The sequence below is a fragment of the Protopterus annectens genome, chromosome 6.part0 (assembly GCF_019279795.1).
Source record: "Protopterus annectens isolate FY-2018-M chromosome 6.part0, PAN1.0, whole genome shotgun sequence".
NCBI classification, from domain to species: domain Eukaryota; kingdom Metazoa; phylum Chordata; order Ceratodontiformes; family Protopteridae; genus Protopterus; species Protopterus annectens.
In genome coordinates this window covers 320781453-320799130 of record NC_056737.1, presented here as the reverse complement: position 1 = coordinate 320799130, position 17678 = coordinate 320781453, and the positions used below count along the sequence as shown (strand labels likewise).

Genomic DNA, 17678 nt, shown 5'->3' with positions numbered 1-17678 from the left:
ACCAGACTGGCTACGCCAACACTGGTACCCCCTTTTGCGCATTGTCTCTCTTCTGGGTACCATGGCACCTGCCTCTGACCCCTGCCCTGCTGTCCCAGCAGGAGGGCCAGATTCTGCGCCCACACCTTCAAACCTTGAACCTTGCAGCCTGGCTAATTTCATGATCTCTCTGTTACCATCCCTCAGTAAGCTAGTGGTAGATGTCATTCTGGAGGCAAGGAGGCCTAGTACTAGAAAATCTTATGCTGAGAAATGGAAAATATTCTGTTCCTGGAACCAAACATAAGGGATGGACACAACTGTGCCCAATTTACCACATTCTTTAATACTTAACTGAGATGCTTCACAAGGGCCTTTCTTTTTCTCCCATCAAAATTCATGCCTCGCCCATTTTAGCTCATTATGATACAGAGCCACCCCTCTTCTCTCATCCACTGCTGAAGCAATTCCTCAGAGGGGCCAAAAACTTAAGACCACCCAGAAGAGTCCCTACTCCAGCCTGGGACCTTAAATTTGTATTGGAAAAACTCACTCTACCTCCCTTTGAGCCAGCTGCCAATGCAGAATTGAAATTTCTTTCTTGGAAAACAGCCTTCCTTCTAGCAATCACTTCAGCAAGAAGGTTGTCTGAATTACAGGCCCTCATGGCAGTGGAGCCTTTCATCATCTTTCATGCGGACAGGGTGTCCCTCAGGACCAATTCCCTCCTTTATGCCCAAGGTGGTATCCACTGTGGCCATTAATCAGTCCATTCATTTGCCAACCTTCTTTTCTAATCCACAGAACAAAGGGGAACGAATACTACACTCCTTGGACGTGCACAGACAACTTAGATTTTACATGGACAGGATTAAGCTTCTTAAGAAATCTGAACAGCTGCTGGTTGCATTTGCTGCAGGGGCAGAGGGGAAGGCCATTTCAAAGCAAACCATTTCTAAGTGGATAGGCCATTGCATTCATTTCTACTATAAGCAAAATGGAAAACCTACCCCACAGGGGATAAGACCACATTCAACCAGGACTGCATCTACCTCTACAGCCTTTCTCAGAGGTGTCCCTACCAGGGACATCCTAGAAGCTGCTACTTGGAGTTCGGTACATACCTTCACCAAGCATTACCACTTGCCATTTTTTTCTAAATCCAGAGCTGGTTTTGCCACTGCGGTCTTGCAGGGCCTTATAGCTGATCCTAATGCTATCTAATTGCCTCCTACCTACCTTACCTTTCAGAATCTACCCAAATGCAATGACTGCAACAGTGAAACATGAAGAACATAGTACAGTTGTGTACACTTACCATAAATGTAGATGTTCGAGTGTATTCACTGTTGCAGTCCTGGTTACCCTCACTCCAGCCCCCTGACTTCTATTGTCTATACCTCTATTCTTGTTTACTATGCTTAAAGCTTTCTGGTGTATTTGCTTTTTGTTGGAGGTGTAACCTTGTATATAATTGCTTTCCATTATAGGGGCACCTGACGTCTGGGGCAAGAAAAACTGATAAAATGGCGTCGGCTGCATGCTTTATACCCCTGACTACCTGACGTCAAGGAAGATGAGACAGCAACCGATGCAGGACCCAAGACTTTGATAATCAGGCCGACTGAGGGCTGCCTGCAAGCAGATAACTCGAATGTAATGACTGCAACAGTGAATACACTTGAACATCTACATTTATGGTAAGTGTACACAACTGTACTTTCCTTGCTGTCAGTTTTTTCCCCTGTTCAACGCCCAAACTATTCATCGTTGGGCCATCTTTGTCGCTAAATTCTTTAGCTCTCATTCTCCGTTTTCTGAAATGGCTTCGATAAGCCATCCGACTACCACTCTTCTGAAAAAAGGTAAGGATAAAGACAGAGACAGACTGCATAGGTCCAAAACTGTCGACGCTTCCATTAAGCTAGTTGCCAGTCTGCCGGTACTCAGTGAGGTGCTTTCGTAGCCCCTGATACCCGCTTCTTCAGATTCGCATGCCTCTACTGAGACCTATTTGGAGTCCGGTATGCCTCAAGATGCTTCTTCGACTATAGAACCTGCAGATGTCTCTATCTTGGATGGGTCCGGAGCCGCTGTGCAGGCACCGGCTTCTGAGGGTGTATTCAGGCCTTCCGTTGGTCATATTAAGCCGACTACTTCATTTCAAATTAAAAATAACGAATACCTCAGGCCCAGAGTTCTCGCTACGCCTAGGAAACCGATGACCAAAGCACATTCTCAGGCCCACATGCCACAAAAACAAATGCTTAGAATGGCTGAAGACCTTTTTAATTTAATTAGGGGAAGCCAGCCTTCCCCCCTCAAAAAGACAAAGAATTGATTTTCCTTCTTTTTCCTCAGATAGAGTCCGATGACTCTGACCCTTCTGATTACCAGGACATACCTTTATCTACTTATGAGAATTCTGATGCAGAGGATTCCATTCCCTCTGTTTCCCCTCCAGAGGATTTTTCTTTTGGTGAAACCCTGCAATACCCTCAGAGAGCATTTTAGATGGGAGTGCCAGGATTACCCACAGTCCGAAAAGAGACTCGGAATTTTTAAACTTGCCTCAGCACAGACTTCTAGCTATCCCTCCTGTTCTGGAAATTGTGGATGATGTCTTCATGGATTCCAGTCTTACCCCTGATACTTTGTCACCAGCTCCCAGGAAACCTGACAGGTACTACAGAGTACCTGACTCTCACAAACTCCTTTTTTAAGAATCCTACTGCGGATCCAGAGACCATTTCCCAGGGACCTGAAGGTATTAAGGCTACTACAGCCAAAAACCCTACCCCTTCGGACAGGGATTCTAGGGCCTTAGACAGATGGGGTAAGAAGGTATACACCTCTGCTACTCTTGCCCTCAAGGCTTTAAATTGTCATTTTCACATGTTAAAATATCAGCAACATATTATGGAAATAAAAATTATGTTGATTCCTGATTGTGCAGAACATAAAGATTTGCAAGAGTTAATGCATTCTGCAAACCAAGTTGGAAAACATACTTTGTAATGTGGTTTTGATGCTTTAGAAGCATCTTGCAGGGCTGCTGTCACTGGGTCTGTTCTTAGAAGGCATGCTTGGCTAAAGGAACAAATCTTGCCAGACCATGTCGAAGCAAAATTACTAGATGCTCCATTAAACCAAGAACATTTGTTTGGCACTAAAGCAAAAGTCGTCCTTAAAAAGATGGAGGAAAAAGCTAAATCTGTGCAAACTGTTAAAGATTTCCTACAGGTACAGCCTTCTAGATTCAGTAGGCATTGGCCTTCAAAAAACTGGTCCTTCCCAGTACCCTCCCAGACCTACTTAGTCCAAACCCAGGGGCCGCAGACCACCTAGACTACAGTCTCAGGGGATGCACAGATCTAAACAATGGAGTGCTCCCACCTCAAAACCAGGGAGTAGTAAGCCACCATCCCATGGAAAAAGTTCACAATGACTTGCCCTGCGTCCTTCCCAGCCTTGCCCAAGTACTTGCACCCTTAGGAGGAAAACTCATCCTGCATGCAAAAAAACTTGGGAGTACATTACCAAGGACAGATAGGTCTTAAACATTGTATCCCAGGAATACATATTCTACTTCCACTCACTGTCAACCCCAAGTGGATGGCCAGATCTCCCCCCAAACCAGTGGGCAGAGGCCCAAAAGCAAGTACTTTATGTTCTCAGTATGAAGGCTATTCAGCCTGTCCCAACAGAACAAAGGGGACAAGGTTTCTACTCCAGACTATTTCTGGTACCCAGAAAGGAGAACTCTTGGCACCCTATCCTGGATCTGTCTATTCTCAACACCTTCCTGGTGGTGCCAAAATTCAAAATGCTTACTCTCCAACAGCTGCTTCCTATGCTAGCCAAGGACTCCTGGCTAGTCACCCTAGACTTAAAAGAAGCTTAGGGAGTCTTGCAGGAAATATCTACGTTTCATGGCAGGCTCTATGCACTGTCAGTTCTCTGAATTTCCCTTTGGCTTATCTACTGCACCCAGGGTATTCACAAAATGTCTAGCTCCAGCCATTGCATACAGAGAAAAATTCAAATTTACCCATACTTGGACAATTGCCCGATTCAGGCGGACAGTCAGGAATTGCTTCTTCAGCACCTGACATTTGTAAAGAGACTTCTAATTTTACTGGGGTATACCATCAGCGGAAGTAAATCACACCTGGTACCCAGCCAAAAGATTGTATTCCTTGGAGCAAGCTTGAACACAACTTCCCAGATGGCATTCCTCACTCCAGAAAAACAGATTTATTTGACAAACTACTTCAATCTACTAGCCACCCAAACCCAGCTATCTGCAAGAAAAATACTGTAAGCCTTAGGGTTCATGGCCTCTTGCATTCTACTAATTCCATATGCAAGACTGCATATGAGGAAACTTCAGTGGTACTTTAGTCTCTGGTGTCAACATTCTCAGGGCCTGGAAACAATGATTCCTATCATTCCTTGCCTAAGGACAGAGCTCCTTTGGTGGGCAGAGGCCTGCTACCACAACAAGGGACTCCCCTCCACCCAAGCCCTGATAACAGATACATCAGACTATGTATGCGGGGCTCACATGGCAGGCAAATGCATTCAAGGCAAATGCACCTGCATATCAATCAGAAAGAAGTGTTAGCTGTACAGAATGCAATGACAGCCTTCAAATACCTTATACTTCATGGGCAACTATTGATAAAGACAGACAACACCACTGTTATGTGGTACATAAACAAGCAGGGAGGAACTCTTTCCTACCCACTCTGCAGGTTAGCCATGCTCTGTGGAACACAGCCCTGAACAATCAAGTGCACCTGCAAGCTCAGTTCCTGCCAGGCAAACTAAATTCACTGGCAGATGACTTAAGCAGAAATCTAATGGACCCACACTTGTGGAAACTGGAACCCAAATCATTCAAGCTTCTGATACACAGGTGGGGGGCACCAGAGGTGGACCTCCTTGCTTCCCCCCCAGAACCATCAGTTGAGCAAATTTTGCACCAGAACTCCCCACAGCCAAGCTTGGAAAGTGGATGCTCTGTCCTTTACATGGGAAAACCTCTCAATCTATGCCTTTCCTCCTTTGCCCCTCCTCTCGAAAGTTCTTCTAAAGATCAAACAGGACAAGCGAAGGACTATCCTGATTGCACCAGACTGGCCACGTCAGCACTGGCACCCACTTTTGCGCAGTCTGACAGTAGTGCCACCATGGCACCTGCCTCTCCCCTGACTGCCTCACCAGCAACCCTCAGTAAACAGAAGCTGGATGTCATCCTTGAGGCATGGAGGCCTAGTACTAGAAAATCCTATTCAGAAAAGTGGAAAAGATACTGTTCTTGGAGCCAGTCTCAGGGAAGGGACATAACCTGGCCCAACTTACCTCATATCCTAAACTATCTAACAAAACTGCTCCACAAAGGCCTATCCTTCTCTTCAATTAAGATTCATGCCTCTGCCATCTCAGCTTATTACAATACTGAGCCCACCCCTCTTCTCTCACCCTCTAGTCAAACGGTTCCTGAGAGGAGCCAAAAATCTAAGACCCCCCAGGAAAGCTCGCACTCCAGCCTGGGACCTTAACTTTGTACTGGAGAAGCTCACCCCCCCCCCCTTTGAGCCTGCTGCTACAGCAGAGTTAAAATTCTTCTCTTGGAAGACAGCCTTACTTCTAGCCATCACTTCAGCAAAAAGTGTGTCTGAACTGCAGGCCCTTATGGCCGTGGAACCCTTCGTTATCTTCCATGCGGACAGGTTTTCCCTCAGGACTATAACCCATCATGTATGCCCAAGGTGGTGTCTAGTATGGCTTTAAACCAATCCATTCATTTACCTACCTTTTTCCCTAATCCCCAGAATAAAGGGAAAAGGATCTAGCATTCCTTGGATGTGCACAGGCAGCTCAGGTTTTACCTTGACAGGACTAAGCCTTTCAGAAAAACTGAACAGCTGTTAATCAGCTTTGCTACAGGGGCAGAGGGCAAGACCATTTCAAAGCAAACCATTTCCAAGTGAATAGCACACTGCATCCATTTCTGCTACAAACGCCATGGAAAGCCTACCCCACAGGGGATCGGAACTCATTCCACTAGGGCTACCTTAACCTCTACAGCTTTTCTCAGGGGAGTCCCTACCAGAGACATCTGGAGGCTGCAACATGGAGTTCTGTACACACCTTCACCAAACATTGCCATTTACCTGTCTTTTGTAAATCCAGAGCTGGATTTGCCACAGCAGTCTTACAAGGCCTGCTAGCCAGCCCTAATTCTTTTTGACTGCCTCCACCCTTTCCTCAGCTTTGGGAAGCAACCCAAGTGTGTTGACTGCAACAATGAAACACAAAAAACGTAGTACAGTTGTGTACACTTATAAATGTATATGTTTGAGTGTATTCACTGTTGCAATCTTGGTTACCCTGCCTCCAGCCCCCCCCCCCCCGACTTTTGTAGACTTTCTACCTATCCTCTTTTTGGCCATATCTTATAGCAATGGTATTTACTTTTTACTGGAGGTGTTCCACACCATGTAATTGCTTCCTGTTTTGGGGCCTCCAGATATCTGGGGCAAGAAAAGCTGATGTAATGGCATCAACTGCATGTTTTATACCCCTGGACGACCTGACATGGAAGAGGCGATAGCGTCCGACGCAGAAATCCCAAGACTCTGGTATTCGGACCGACTGAGGGCTACCTGCAGGCAGATAACCCAAGTGTGATGACTGCAACAGTGAATACACTTGAACATCTACATTTATGGTACGTGTACACAACTGTACTTTATCCTTAGCTAGCGGTGCTATTTTAGTTTTGTAATTAGCTTTAGAGAACTTTACAAGATATCTGATTTGCTTGTTCAAGCTGTGGAGGGAATTTGTTCTCTGCTGAGTCAGTTCCCTCTTGGTGTTAGACATCAGTTTCTTCCTCTTGTTATATAACTTATTTATACTTGAGGTCCCCAGGGTGGCTTTTTTTTGGGAGGACCTGGATTTGATCTGGTCAGGTACAGCCAAGTCTGTGCAGTTGTTTAGACATTTGTACAGGGTATTTTTGTACTCCTCTGTATAAGAGTCATTGTTGACTGTGTTTGCAGGAGATTTGAAACTTTTTATACTCTCACTTAGTAGGCTGCAGTTACCTTTGAAAATTTTTTTTGGTTTTATTGATCCTGTAGGGATGTCAGGTGTGATAGTTCCGTCGAACGAGACTGATTTATGATCTGACCTTACCAGGGAGGACACCACACCGGTGGGGGGTTGGTTACCCCTCTGTGTTGATGGGTACTAATTCTAGGACAGTTGACCCCCTTGTGAGGGAGTGGGCTAGCTGGTCTATGGCATTTGTGTTGACAAGGTCCCTGAACCTCTGGGCAATCATATTTGTGTTTGTGTATGTCACCCAGTTGATGGAGGGATAGTTGAAATCTCCCATGACCCAAGGTGTTTTGGCTGTATAGTGAGTGACTCCAGTAGGGCCAGGTAGGTGTTATGTTTATTTATTTGACATTGCCTAAAAAAAAAGGCACTATGGGGGAGGCAAGAGCCTTTGCCTGTATCCGAAAATCTAGAGGAGACAAGCGCAGACCATCTCTGACAAAGCAACGTGGTCTCTCAACCATGTCCTCCCAGGCTGACAGATGCTGGATCCCCCTAGACTGACGCCAGAAGCTAAGCCAGTTGTTGAAGTCTGTCATTTTTTGTCTATATCTTAGCATCATCCTGGGTAAAGGTAAAATGCTGTTTATGGCTAGGGTCGTATCTGCCTGGGAGACGCAATCTGAGAGGTCAGTCGTGTCTTTTTTCATATAATCCAGAGAGGTACGTCTCAAGTCATGCACCCCAACATAGACTATGACAAAGTCATAACGATGCTTGTTGAGTGACTTGAATGCATGCATGTGACCGTTCCTGACAGGCAGCTGACTGTGACCTTCTGCTTGTCCTGTCTGGTGAGGGGGACATCTGTGTCTTACTATCGAGTCGCCTATGACCAAGACATTTGGTTTTGAGGTGTTTTGCCTTAGGAGCTTATTTACTGAGACATTGGTATGTGTGTTGTGTAGTTGTGTCTATTTGTGTTGCAGTGTGTGCAGGTGGTTTGCCCTTGGGAGGTTTATGTTTTTTGGTAGACTTTTAGTGAGTACCTCTCTGTATGTGGGTTTGTGTTGTGACCTTATTTGCTGGCAACCTGTTTGCTGTTACGTGATGAGATTGATTCCAATTTCGTGGTATAATTACATCTCTCACATATTGTGTTCGCTTTAAGAGTAAGTGGTTGTCAGTATACATGAGGCAATTACTACATTGCCTCAGGATGCCCATGTCAGTCAGGCTGGCTGAAGAAATGGTGGGAATCTGTCTGTCCATTATAGCAGGTTTAATACCTTAAGTAGTATTAGGGAGTGGGCAGGTTAGATCAGTTTTTGCTCCAGGATTAACAAGGGGCTTATTCTGTTAAAGGTTAGGGATGAAAAACTGTGGCAGTGCTCCTTAGTGTACAGCTGTGTTGCCTGCAGTGCAGCAGGGAAGCTTGGGAGGGTTCTACTGACAGACATCTTGGGAAAATATTTATTTCTAGGCATTTGTGTCTATATAGGGCACCACTAACCCCCATAGCAAGGTGCACAGCTGCGCACAAATGCAAGGCTTAAATGTAGGTGAAATTAAACACTTTTAAGCTAATCTACCAGTAGGAAATCACACCGTGACCCTTCTTCCAGCAAACCACAGCTCAGACAAAGCTGGGTTCACACTCTCCTGCCACAAGGGTGCAGGGAAGCCTTATTTAATGTAAGACTGCTGGATTAGTGCTCAAGTGTATTGATACAGGCAGGATTCAGCAGGTCTAAATCCTAGTATATGCTGTCTAGGTAACAGCACACTGCAAAACAAGTGCAGAGAATGAAGCAACCACAAAAAGTAAAAACAGTATTTAAAAAAAAGAAAATAATGCAGAAATTTGTTAAATACAGTTGAAAACGTGCAGATAAAGCTCAAAATTTACTTATTTTCTTGATTTTGCTTTGGATGTCTTGGATTCAAGCAAAAACACTCTAGACCTCTGGCAAAGGATGCCAGAAGTAGAACAGCTCTGGTTAAGATGAAGTGTCTTCATATTCTAGGACTTCATTGAGATATTTACCAAAATTCAGAAGCTTGTTTTAACAAGTTATTCTGGTATATCCATATACTTTTGATCTTTGTGTGGATTTTTTCTTCATGTGCTTTATTTGAAGGTATGTGTTGCCTTTGTGTCTGAGTCATGGATGAAAAGGGTCTCAAGATGATCCCACCTAACCAATTACTAAAATAAAGTAAAAATTAATGAATAAACAAAGCTAGTTAGTTAAAAAATTATTCCTTAATGTAGCTTGGAGGCCGCGAAGTGCAAGTGTTGGGGATGCAACTGAACCCATGTTGGTTGGACGGTCCCTTAAGGTGTACAGTTGTCCCGTTTAACACATGACCAGGAGATGTTGACGGTCAGTCCTGTTTTGGAGAGAAGAAACTGAAAATGATGTAGGCACATGCAGCCTTATAATGGGGACAAGATAATGTCTTGGGGTTGTAGGAGTCTCTACAGCCTTTGCAAAAAAAAAAAAAGTTTGCTGAAGTGGAATAGTTTGTGGTAAAAGGGGGTAAGTATTTACTTTCTGTAATGTCCAGCAGAGGTTTTCTTTTTTTTTTTTTATAGGATAGACCACTTAGCAGCAGTTTCTGTTTTTTATTAATGGGTTTTTTAACTTTTTTTTTTTTTCCTTCTGTAAAATTCAGGTTTCACTGAGAACTGATTGTGTCATACCTGAGGTACAGTCTGCATATAAGAGCCATTTTACCTGCTCATTTTACTGCTTTCTTTCCTAAATGGATTAGTAGTTTGTCATTGTCTGCTTCGTTGTCACCTATCCATGCCAAAACCCTTTTGAAAATGTCCCCAGGTTTTGCAAATGGAAGAGAGAAGCACAGTATCAAATTTAGAGTACTGCATTAATTGGGAGGCCATTTTTCAAAAGGATTTTGGGGTCACTTTTGTGGGTACACTGGAGAGCAATCAAGGTACTGTGCATGTTGAGCTATACAAAAGGTTTTGTGGATGCTAATGTGTTTAGGTAGAAAAGTAATAGGCTAGAAAAGTCATTATTTGAATCAAAGATGTTCTTGGAGGGGTATGTTTAACTTTTGAAGAGGTAGGCTTTAGTACAGCAATAAAAAGAAACCACTTCATGGCATGTGTGGTGTTGCCTTAAAGCTCCATATTTCAGTCCACTGTGGAGTGCAGTTCATGGTTTGTGGTGCAGAGCATATATATGGCCTAGGAGCTGACTTGAGAGACTACTAGATGCATGCTCACTTGTCCATATGGCTTAGTATTGATCTGAGCTCATAACCTGTTTTGTTTGAGCACATTTACAGTATTCTGGAGACTTGGCTGTAGTTTATCTTAAGGCTTGTTTCATTCCACTTAGAATTATTTTGGGAGTTAGCCTGAGACATCTTTTTAAACATTTTTCAAAGGATTTTGTTTGCATTTCATTTGAACTGCAGCTTTTATGTTTTAAGGTAACGGCATTAGTTGATCTTGCCTGATTGTTCCTTCTTGAAGTTAACTTGTTACCCATTTTTTAAGAGTTTGTGCAGAATCTCAGAGTAAATTGCTTTGTTTCTTGTTTAACAAGTTGTTATTCACAACTTAGTTTTAAATCAGTTAGTCACATCTTTAAATAAGAAGGGAAATTTATCTCTTTAAAGCAGGGTTGAAAATTAACATTTAGTTTAACACAAGCTGAATGCTTGAATGTGGTAAGTGGACTTGATTTTAAAGTAGTGCAGGTTTTCAATTAAATTCTAATGTCATAATTATGTGTTTTTCTTTTCCTAGGATGCACAAAAACATCTCTGTCAGCATGCTGAGGAAGACAGCAGGTTGGATCCATGATGGAACATTTTCCTTCCAAATTGGGAGGTGGTTTTATACAGAGTTAGATTTCTGTACTAACTGTTAAGATGTACATCTACCTTCTCCTTATACACTTTAGCTTGTGTGGAGAACAGCAATTCTGAAGCTATTCTGTGTATGTTTGAGGCTGCTCACCAGTGGAAGGGTATGCCAAGAAGGAAATTCTGCAGCACATATCTTTGACATCACTTTGTGATAGCATGTAAAAACAGGCTTTTTCTGTCTACAAAAGGGAAAGACACATTAGCTGTCAGCAGTTCCCAGTTTGTAGATGATGCATCTGTGCACAAAAGAGACTCAAGTTACACTGTTACAGTGAATTAGATTTTGTAGTTTTTTAAATGTTAACTAAAAAGGAAAAAGAAAAAATAAATAAGGTTTTTTCGTATTCTAACAGATATGGTTTTCACATAACAGGTTATGATTGGTTACTGCTGATGTACAGAATTTTGTTTTTGTATTCTTGTTGGTAATGCTAGAGAAATGATACTTCATCAGTGCATTGCAGTTTCTTGTCTAACATCTGATTATATCAACTGATATATTCTAGTCATACTGAAGTGGTCAAGTGACTAAGGCTCTAGCTGTGGTCTAAAGGCAGCAGGGCACCCTCTTCTGATACACATGAAGTATTTCTTTTTAAGCATACTCAAATTTCATTTTTGTGCAGACTAGCACTGCCTTACTACTTCTGCATTTGATCCTTTATTAGGGGAAAGTAAGACATTAGTAACATTTTGTCTTGGGAGTATCTTTTTCTCTGGCTACCTTCTTTTCCTTTTTAGAATGTGGCATCCCCTTCAGAATTGTGCCACTTTGTTTTGGTGGTACTTGAATTTGGCCTGATTAATCTGTAATTCTTTGAATTTGCTGTGAAACTAGAGCCTCGCTGTTGCACGTCAGGCTCCACAGACATGTTTTGCAGGTGTACCAGAGACCTTGCCAACATATATGTATTTATTTTTTTCTGTTCTGGAAAGTCTTGCATACCTTCACACTTTAGCAGTCTTGTACACTAAATTCAGTAATAAGTAGAATGCTAGAGGAATCAAGCAAAAAATATGCACCAGTTTTACTTTTGTGTATATCTTTGGCAGGTTAGGAAGGAAGCTATGTTAAGTAATCTTGGTTTTATTGGTATTTCTTTAACTGACAGGCATGTGCCTTGTTATTTTTTTTAATGTAATCTTTTTCTGTTTTATAATTAACCACAAACTGAACTACTCCGACATTTGCTTTTGCACCTCTATTGTCGACCTCCAACAGTTAAAACCAGTTGAGTTGGGCAGTGAAATTTAGATAGCTGTAGAAGTGTTTGTGGCTTTTTAAAGTTTAACAAAGAATACAAACAAATTTGTAAACAAAAAAAAAATAAAATAAATTTTGAGTAATTTTTAGGTGGGAATATTTCAGTAGTATTGCATAATAAGCAATTTTTTCCCCTCTGTTGCTGCTGTGAAATGTAGCCTCATCCATCTGTTTACAGAATACATTCTTTGCATGGAAGTAAATATTACTTTTAACTGGTCATATATACATCTGCAGTGCCCAGTAGTTGTATTTTTGTTTTGTCTTCGCCTTGGGGGAAACAGCATCTGCAGTAGTGATTGCACACACATTGCCAATCTGTTAGCTGTATCTACTAACCTATGTTTATAAACTTCTTGCTCTCCCATATTTGTTTTTGCTAGTAATACTGGGCAAAGTGAATGCTTTGTTTACTGTGAGACCTGTAGTGTAGTAGCTGAAGATGGGCTTCATTCTAGTTACAGTATATAGTTCTCCTGTTGTTCTTCTATTTCAGAGCACCTGTAGTTGTAGCACATTTTGTCTACCTTTTCAAAATGCAAGTTTTCCTAAAAATTTTAAAGACCCTAATAACCTGATTTCTTGGACATTGAAAGAGTTCTTTTAAGAGCTATTTGAATGTTTAGAGAAATAATATATCACAGGAAACTGATGTCTTAGAAGCAGTCAACCTTATATGTTTTTGATATTTTAGGTGTGTATTTTCCCTGCATAATTATTTGGATGCTGATTTGGTTTTAGACAGTGTAATATGTTAATTTTATTTCATCTTGCGTTGGTGTTGGATGTGTGATGTCACAGGGCATAAGTTGATTGCCAGGTTAGTCACCCATATTGACAGGGCCATATAGATAACGGGATACTACTAACAAGAAAAGGTCCTGGAAAGGTCTGTAAAGCTTAGAGTATGTGAAAGAAAATACTGAAAAAATAAAGCATGAATTTAGTTGGCTTTTTGACAGTGTTTTTGTTGCTGTTTTTTGTTTACTGGGTGTTAAAAAGTGGAAGGCTTCCAGTTGATGGCCGTGTTATTGTTTGCTGTTCAGATTGTTATTTTATTTTATATTGTATTTTTTTTTTAGTTTTGGAAGGCGGTAAAGACTTTTTTCATGAAGCAAATTAGGCAGTGTTAAGACTTTTTCCAGTATGCGGGCATGTAAGTATTAGTACTGGCGGTAAGTTTCTGTACAATGGTAATCGCAGGGTACAGCATAAACTAGTGAACTTGTCTTTGCACTATGTAATGGCTGTATCAGGCCAGTATGTTGTTTACAGAGTGTAGACATGGTGGTTACAGCGCTGCCAGTGTCTCTGAAAGTGAAGTGTTTGGGTGACTCTCTCTCTTCTTGTGGTTTTGTTAGTGACTGCAGTTGTGAAATGCACAGGCTGAAAGAAGAGAAAGTACCTTTGAGTAGTATATGCATGTCTTAAAAACATGTTTGAGTGTATTTTTATTATTGAATGGTTGTGCACTTGTCCTTTTCATGGCAGTCTGTGATACAGACAGCTAAGTACACAATGCCTGTAGCTGCAGAGTAAAGGGCATGTGTCCTTCAGTATGAAGCTAATTGGAAAAACAACAGTAGGGACTAAAATAAAAGTATAGTATTTAGACTCAGTGTTGTGTGCCAAAAAATGGCAATGTGGTTGTTGAAATGATGGATTTTGAAACGTGTTGTGAGAGTGTTTTTTGAAGTGCCGTGCTATTATATTTTGTAAATGTACATACTGGAGTTCATAGGTGGTTGTAAGCAGTCATCAGTCTTTGAACAGCAACATTGTTTTATTTCTTACAAGAGCAGTTTAAACAGTTGCCACCAAGGCTTATTTTGATGCCATATTTTGAACTGAGGTCATAGACATTTGCTTCCAACTCATTGCTGTGGATGTTATGGTCGCCTAAAAATGAATTCGGATTTTGTCATATAAACATGGTCAGGGTGAGATGAATGTTGAATGCCAAAGTCCTGTAATTCTCATAGCTTTGCTTTAAAAGAAATAATTTATGATTCAAAACCAAAGCCGAGGGTATCTTTAGTCTTCTGATAGTAAATGGGTTTCCATTTTCTGTTCCTTGAATATTAGTTAAGGAAGAACAGAAGTAGTTGACCACAAACTACCAAATATGCTGTTGTGGTGGTTTCTTTTTCCGGAATTATGAAGTGGCAAAACTTCCGTGAGTGCGTTTTGCTGCATTGCCAAGTTGAGCGAGTGAGAAAAATCGCCTTTAGGTTAAGGGGCCAAGGCAATGTTTCACTACATTTGTTCGTGGGCATGGCCCTCAGTGGTTTTTGGTAGATGTTGCTGAGTAGTTAACATTCATGGTATATTGCAGTATCTTAGTCCTTTCTTGGAATCCACTGCTTTCTCTTTCAGTGTTTTTATCTTACAGAGTTCCAGGTATTCAGTTTATCAATATTTGTAAGTATAAGTAACGGAATTTGTGCCACAATACTCAAGTATTGTAAAAGTTAGCCTCCTGCAGTTGTGCCGTGATAGTGCTCCATTCTTAAGCTCAAACTGTATTCAAAGATAAGAACTCTTGGAATATTAATTTAACTGAATTAACTTGTTTAAAACAGTAGCTTTGTTTTATTCTTTGAACATTGAATATTTTGAAAATGAGTTGCTAAAGTAACACTTTTCGATTGCAGCTGACTTGTGTTCTTTTGAATGCCCTCATTATACTGATATCAGTTGTGCACTTAAATAATTGCATTAGGTGTGTGATCCACTTTTGAGGCTATTATTAGTGATTTTGAAAGCCTGCTTTTTGATTGATGCTTCTCCATGGTGCTTGCATATTTTTTTGCTTGGTCCACATAGAGAGAATTTTTGGAAAATGGTTATTAAACATACCAGTAGTTCTCGCCTTTTGTCTCTGTCAGAATGTATTGAAAGTAGCCCACACTGTCATAGATTAGGATAATACTGATTTACCCGAACACTGAAATGGCACTGTGTTGCCCTTAAGTTGTAATTAAATACGGATTGAAGAGTCACTGTAATTTGCAGAACATGCTTAATGTAAAAAAAAAAAAGAGACTGGCAGATGAGAACCACTTTACAAAATCATGTCTTGTCATTTCCCTCTGTCAAATGCAGGTGCTGTACATTGCATTCTCTTTCACTCAGTTATTCCTCTTCAGATCGAGTTGGCAGGTGTATTTTGAAGCTGTTTTGCAACCTCACTTTCCAATACCAAGCCTTTATATTTTTTCATTAACATTTAAGTATTTGTCACTATGTACTAAAGAATGCAATACTAATGCTTAAATATGTATTAATTGAAAGACTTGGAAGCAGACATTGACATGCATAGTACAATTAGAGAAGTAATGAGTTCAGACCAAAAGTACAGCAGCAGCAGCATTCACTACATGTGTTAGCTTGCTGTAACCAGGTTGACATCAGGAGCCAGGGCTGTAGGTGGCCCATCTAGTACCCTGTTCCATTCCTGGATCTGGCACCCCCAACTGTAAGTTGAGGGGAAAAACAAAAAAAAATCTACAACCTGGCTGTCACTCTTAGAACTCATGAGCCAGCTAGATCACATTTCTGCACTTGTAGAGAAATGAATACCTGTAACACATTAACGATTGTTTGGCATCTCGCCCGTTGCACTCTCTTGCACTTGTGGCCACTTTGGCTACACACACTACTGGTAGTAGTTTTTTTGTTAACTTATTCCTGGTTCTTTAAGCTGCTTTTAATTGCTGCATAGGACAGCTGTTATCTCTGCTGTACAAACATAAATTTCCTTACCTTGTGAAGCACACACAGCTTTTTTGAAGAGACAGGCCATTGAGTTTTCATTTTTGCTTTCACTTGTCTTTTGACTAGTTCTAAAAGGTGATGTTTGCTGTTCTTTATTCTGATTAGCTCATTGATTGTGATCTGTTAACCAAAGGCAACTAAGTATTGCTACTAGAAGTATTTTTTCTGCTTGAATACAATACTTTTGTTTGACTCGCAGTTCTGAGATCATAGTGCCTAAACTGACATTGTCTGTAGGAGGCATTTTCCCCTGCACTTCCTCAGTTGTTGTTCCATCTGAATTACTGTGTTTCTGAGAATAGGTAGTGTTCCCTCATCTGATTGCATGTTTATATTTAAAATTCACAATCAGTTTAATTTCCAAGTTAGAAAAGATAGGGTGGATGTTCCCCAGTTCATAACATTTGAAATGTTTATTATCAGAGTAAAGTTGCCTAGTTTCTGAGCAGTCATAATTTAGTAGGCAGGCTGGTCAGTGCATTGTAATCTTCACTCAACTCAGGGTATTTACCTGACTTCTGTCTTCATTTTACTACCCTGTTAAAGTCATGCAGATTTTGTTTCTGCTGTCACTGAACAGCATGTTAAAATAGACTTTAGAAGTTTTTCTTTTTAACATTCATGCATAGACGAGCATGCTCATTGATCATGTTTCTTCAGTATTTTGAAATGCATTAAGTGTTGTGCTGTCTGCTCCCACTGTACCTGTGTTTACCTGCTGTTAACACATTTATTATACTCCCTGCCCCTAAAAATTGATATTGTGTATAGAGAACACACCTGCTGGTGCACTATTTTGCTGTTTTACTTGCATTCCTCTGGCATTTGAATTTTATTTGATTTACTTTTTTATAGGTATGAATGATACCCTTTCATCTGTGAGAATTGTTCATTTTTTGTTGCAGATTGTAAGGGGTTCTGAACCATGTTTATGGTTACTTCATTACCAGCCAGCCATGTCATTATCAAGTCTCTGTTTTACCAGTTGGCTGGTACCTGCATCCGATTTATTTCAGAAGTATACATGAGTTATTTTTTGGTATTCTCTGTGTCCTGCTTCAAATCATTCATGTCCTTATTTTTTCATTTTAAATGCACAATGCTGATTTTGTTGAAGAAGAAGCAGTTTTATAGCAGTTGGTGAAATTAAGATCAATTGCCAAGTTTGTTTTGCCGTTTTTAAATGTTTTTTTTATATTGGAAATGGTTGACATTTTTAATGGAAATAAAACATGGTATTCTAAAGTGCAGCTGCCTTTTTTTTATCTATAAGTGTACTAGAATAGGGCAGACGGTAGAACATCATAATACAGTAACTTTACTTTGCAAATTTTCTTTTATCACAGCCTAGTTCTGTGTACATCAGATTGATGCATGCAGAAGTAGCACATGACCTCTCACTTAGATCACCAGCGCCTTGTCTTTCTGAGGTGGGTGAGGACTGAAACAAATAGTTTGTACCTCTTTTTGTTTTTTTCTGGTGGGAGCATGCAGTAGGCTGTGGAGAGACTTTGGATGATTATACGGCTGATGTTTTTCAGCAGCAACACTTAGATTTTGTATGCTCTGGGACTGGCTTGTTAGACAGAAAATAAGTAGCCTACACGGAGTTGTTTTGCGTGTACATCTACTATCTAAATAAAAACACACCTTTGTAAACTTGATTTTAAACCAAAAC

At 40.9% G+C, this 17678-nt stretch overlaps 1 protein-coding gene across 1 annotated transcript in view; it reads left to right on the top strand.

The window, feature by feature from the left end:
- Positions 1-17248, top strand: part of ZNF106 (zinc finger protein 106) — a 2006671-nt gene extending 1989423 nt beyond the window's left edge. The window contains exon 22 of the mRNA XM_044074076.1: positions 10838-17248. Coding sequence (XP_043930011.1) covers positions 10838-10894 — 57 coding nt within the window. The 3' untranslated portion in view covers positions 10895-17248. The remainder of the gene's footprint in view (positions 1-10837) is intronic.
- The last annotated feature ends 430 nt before the right edge of the window (positions 17249-17678 follow it).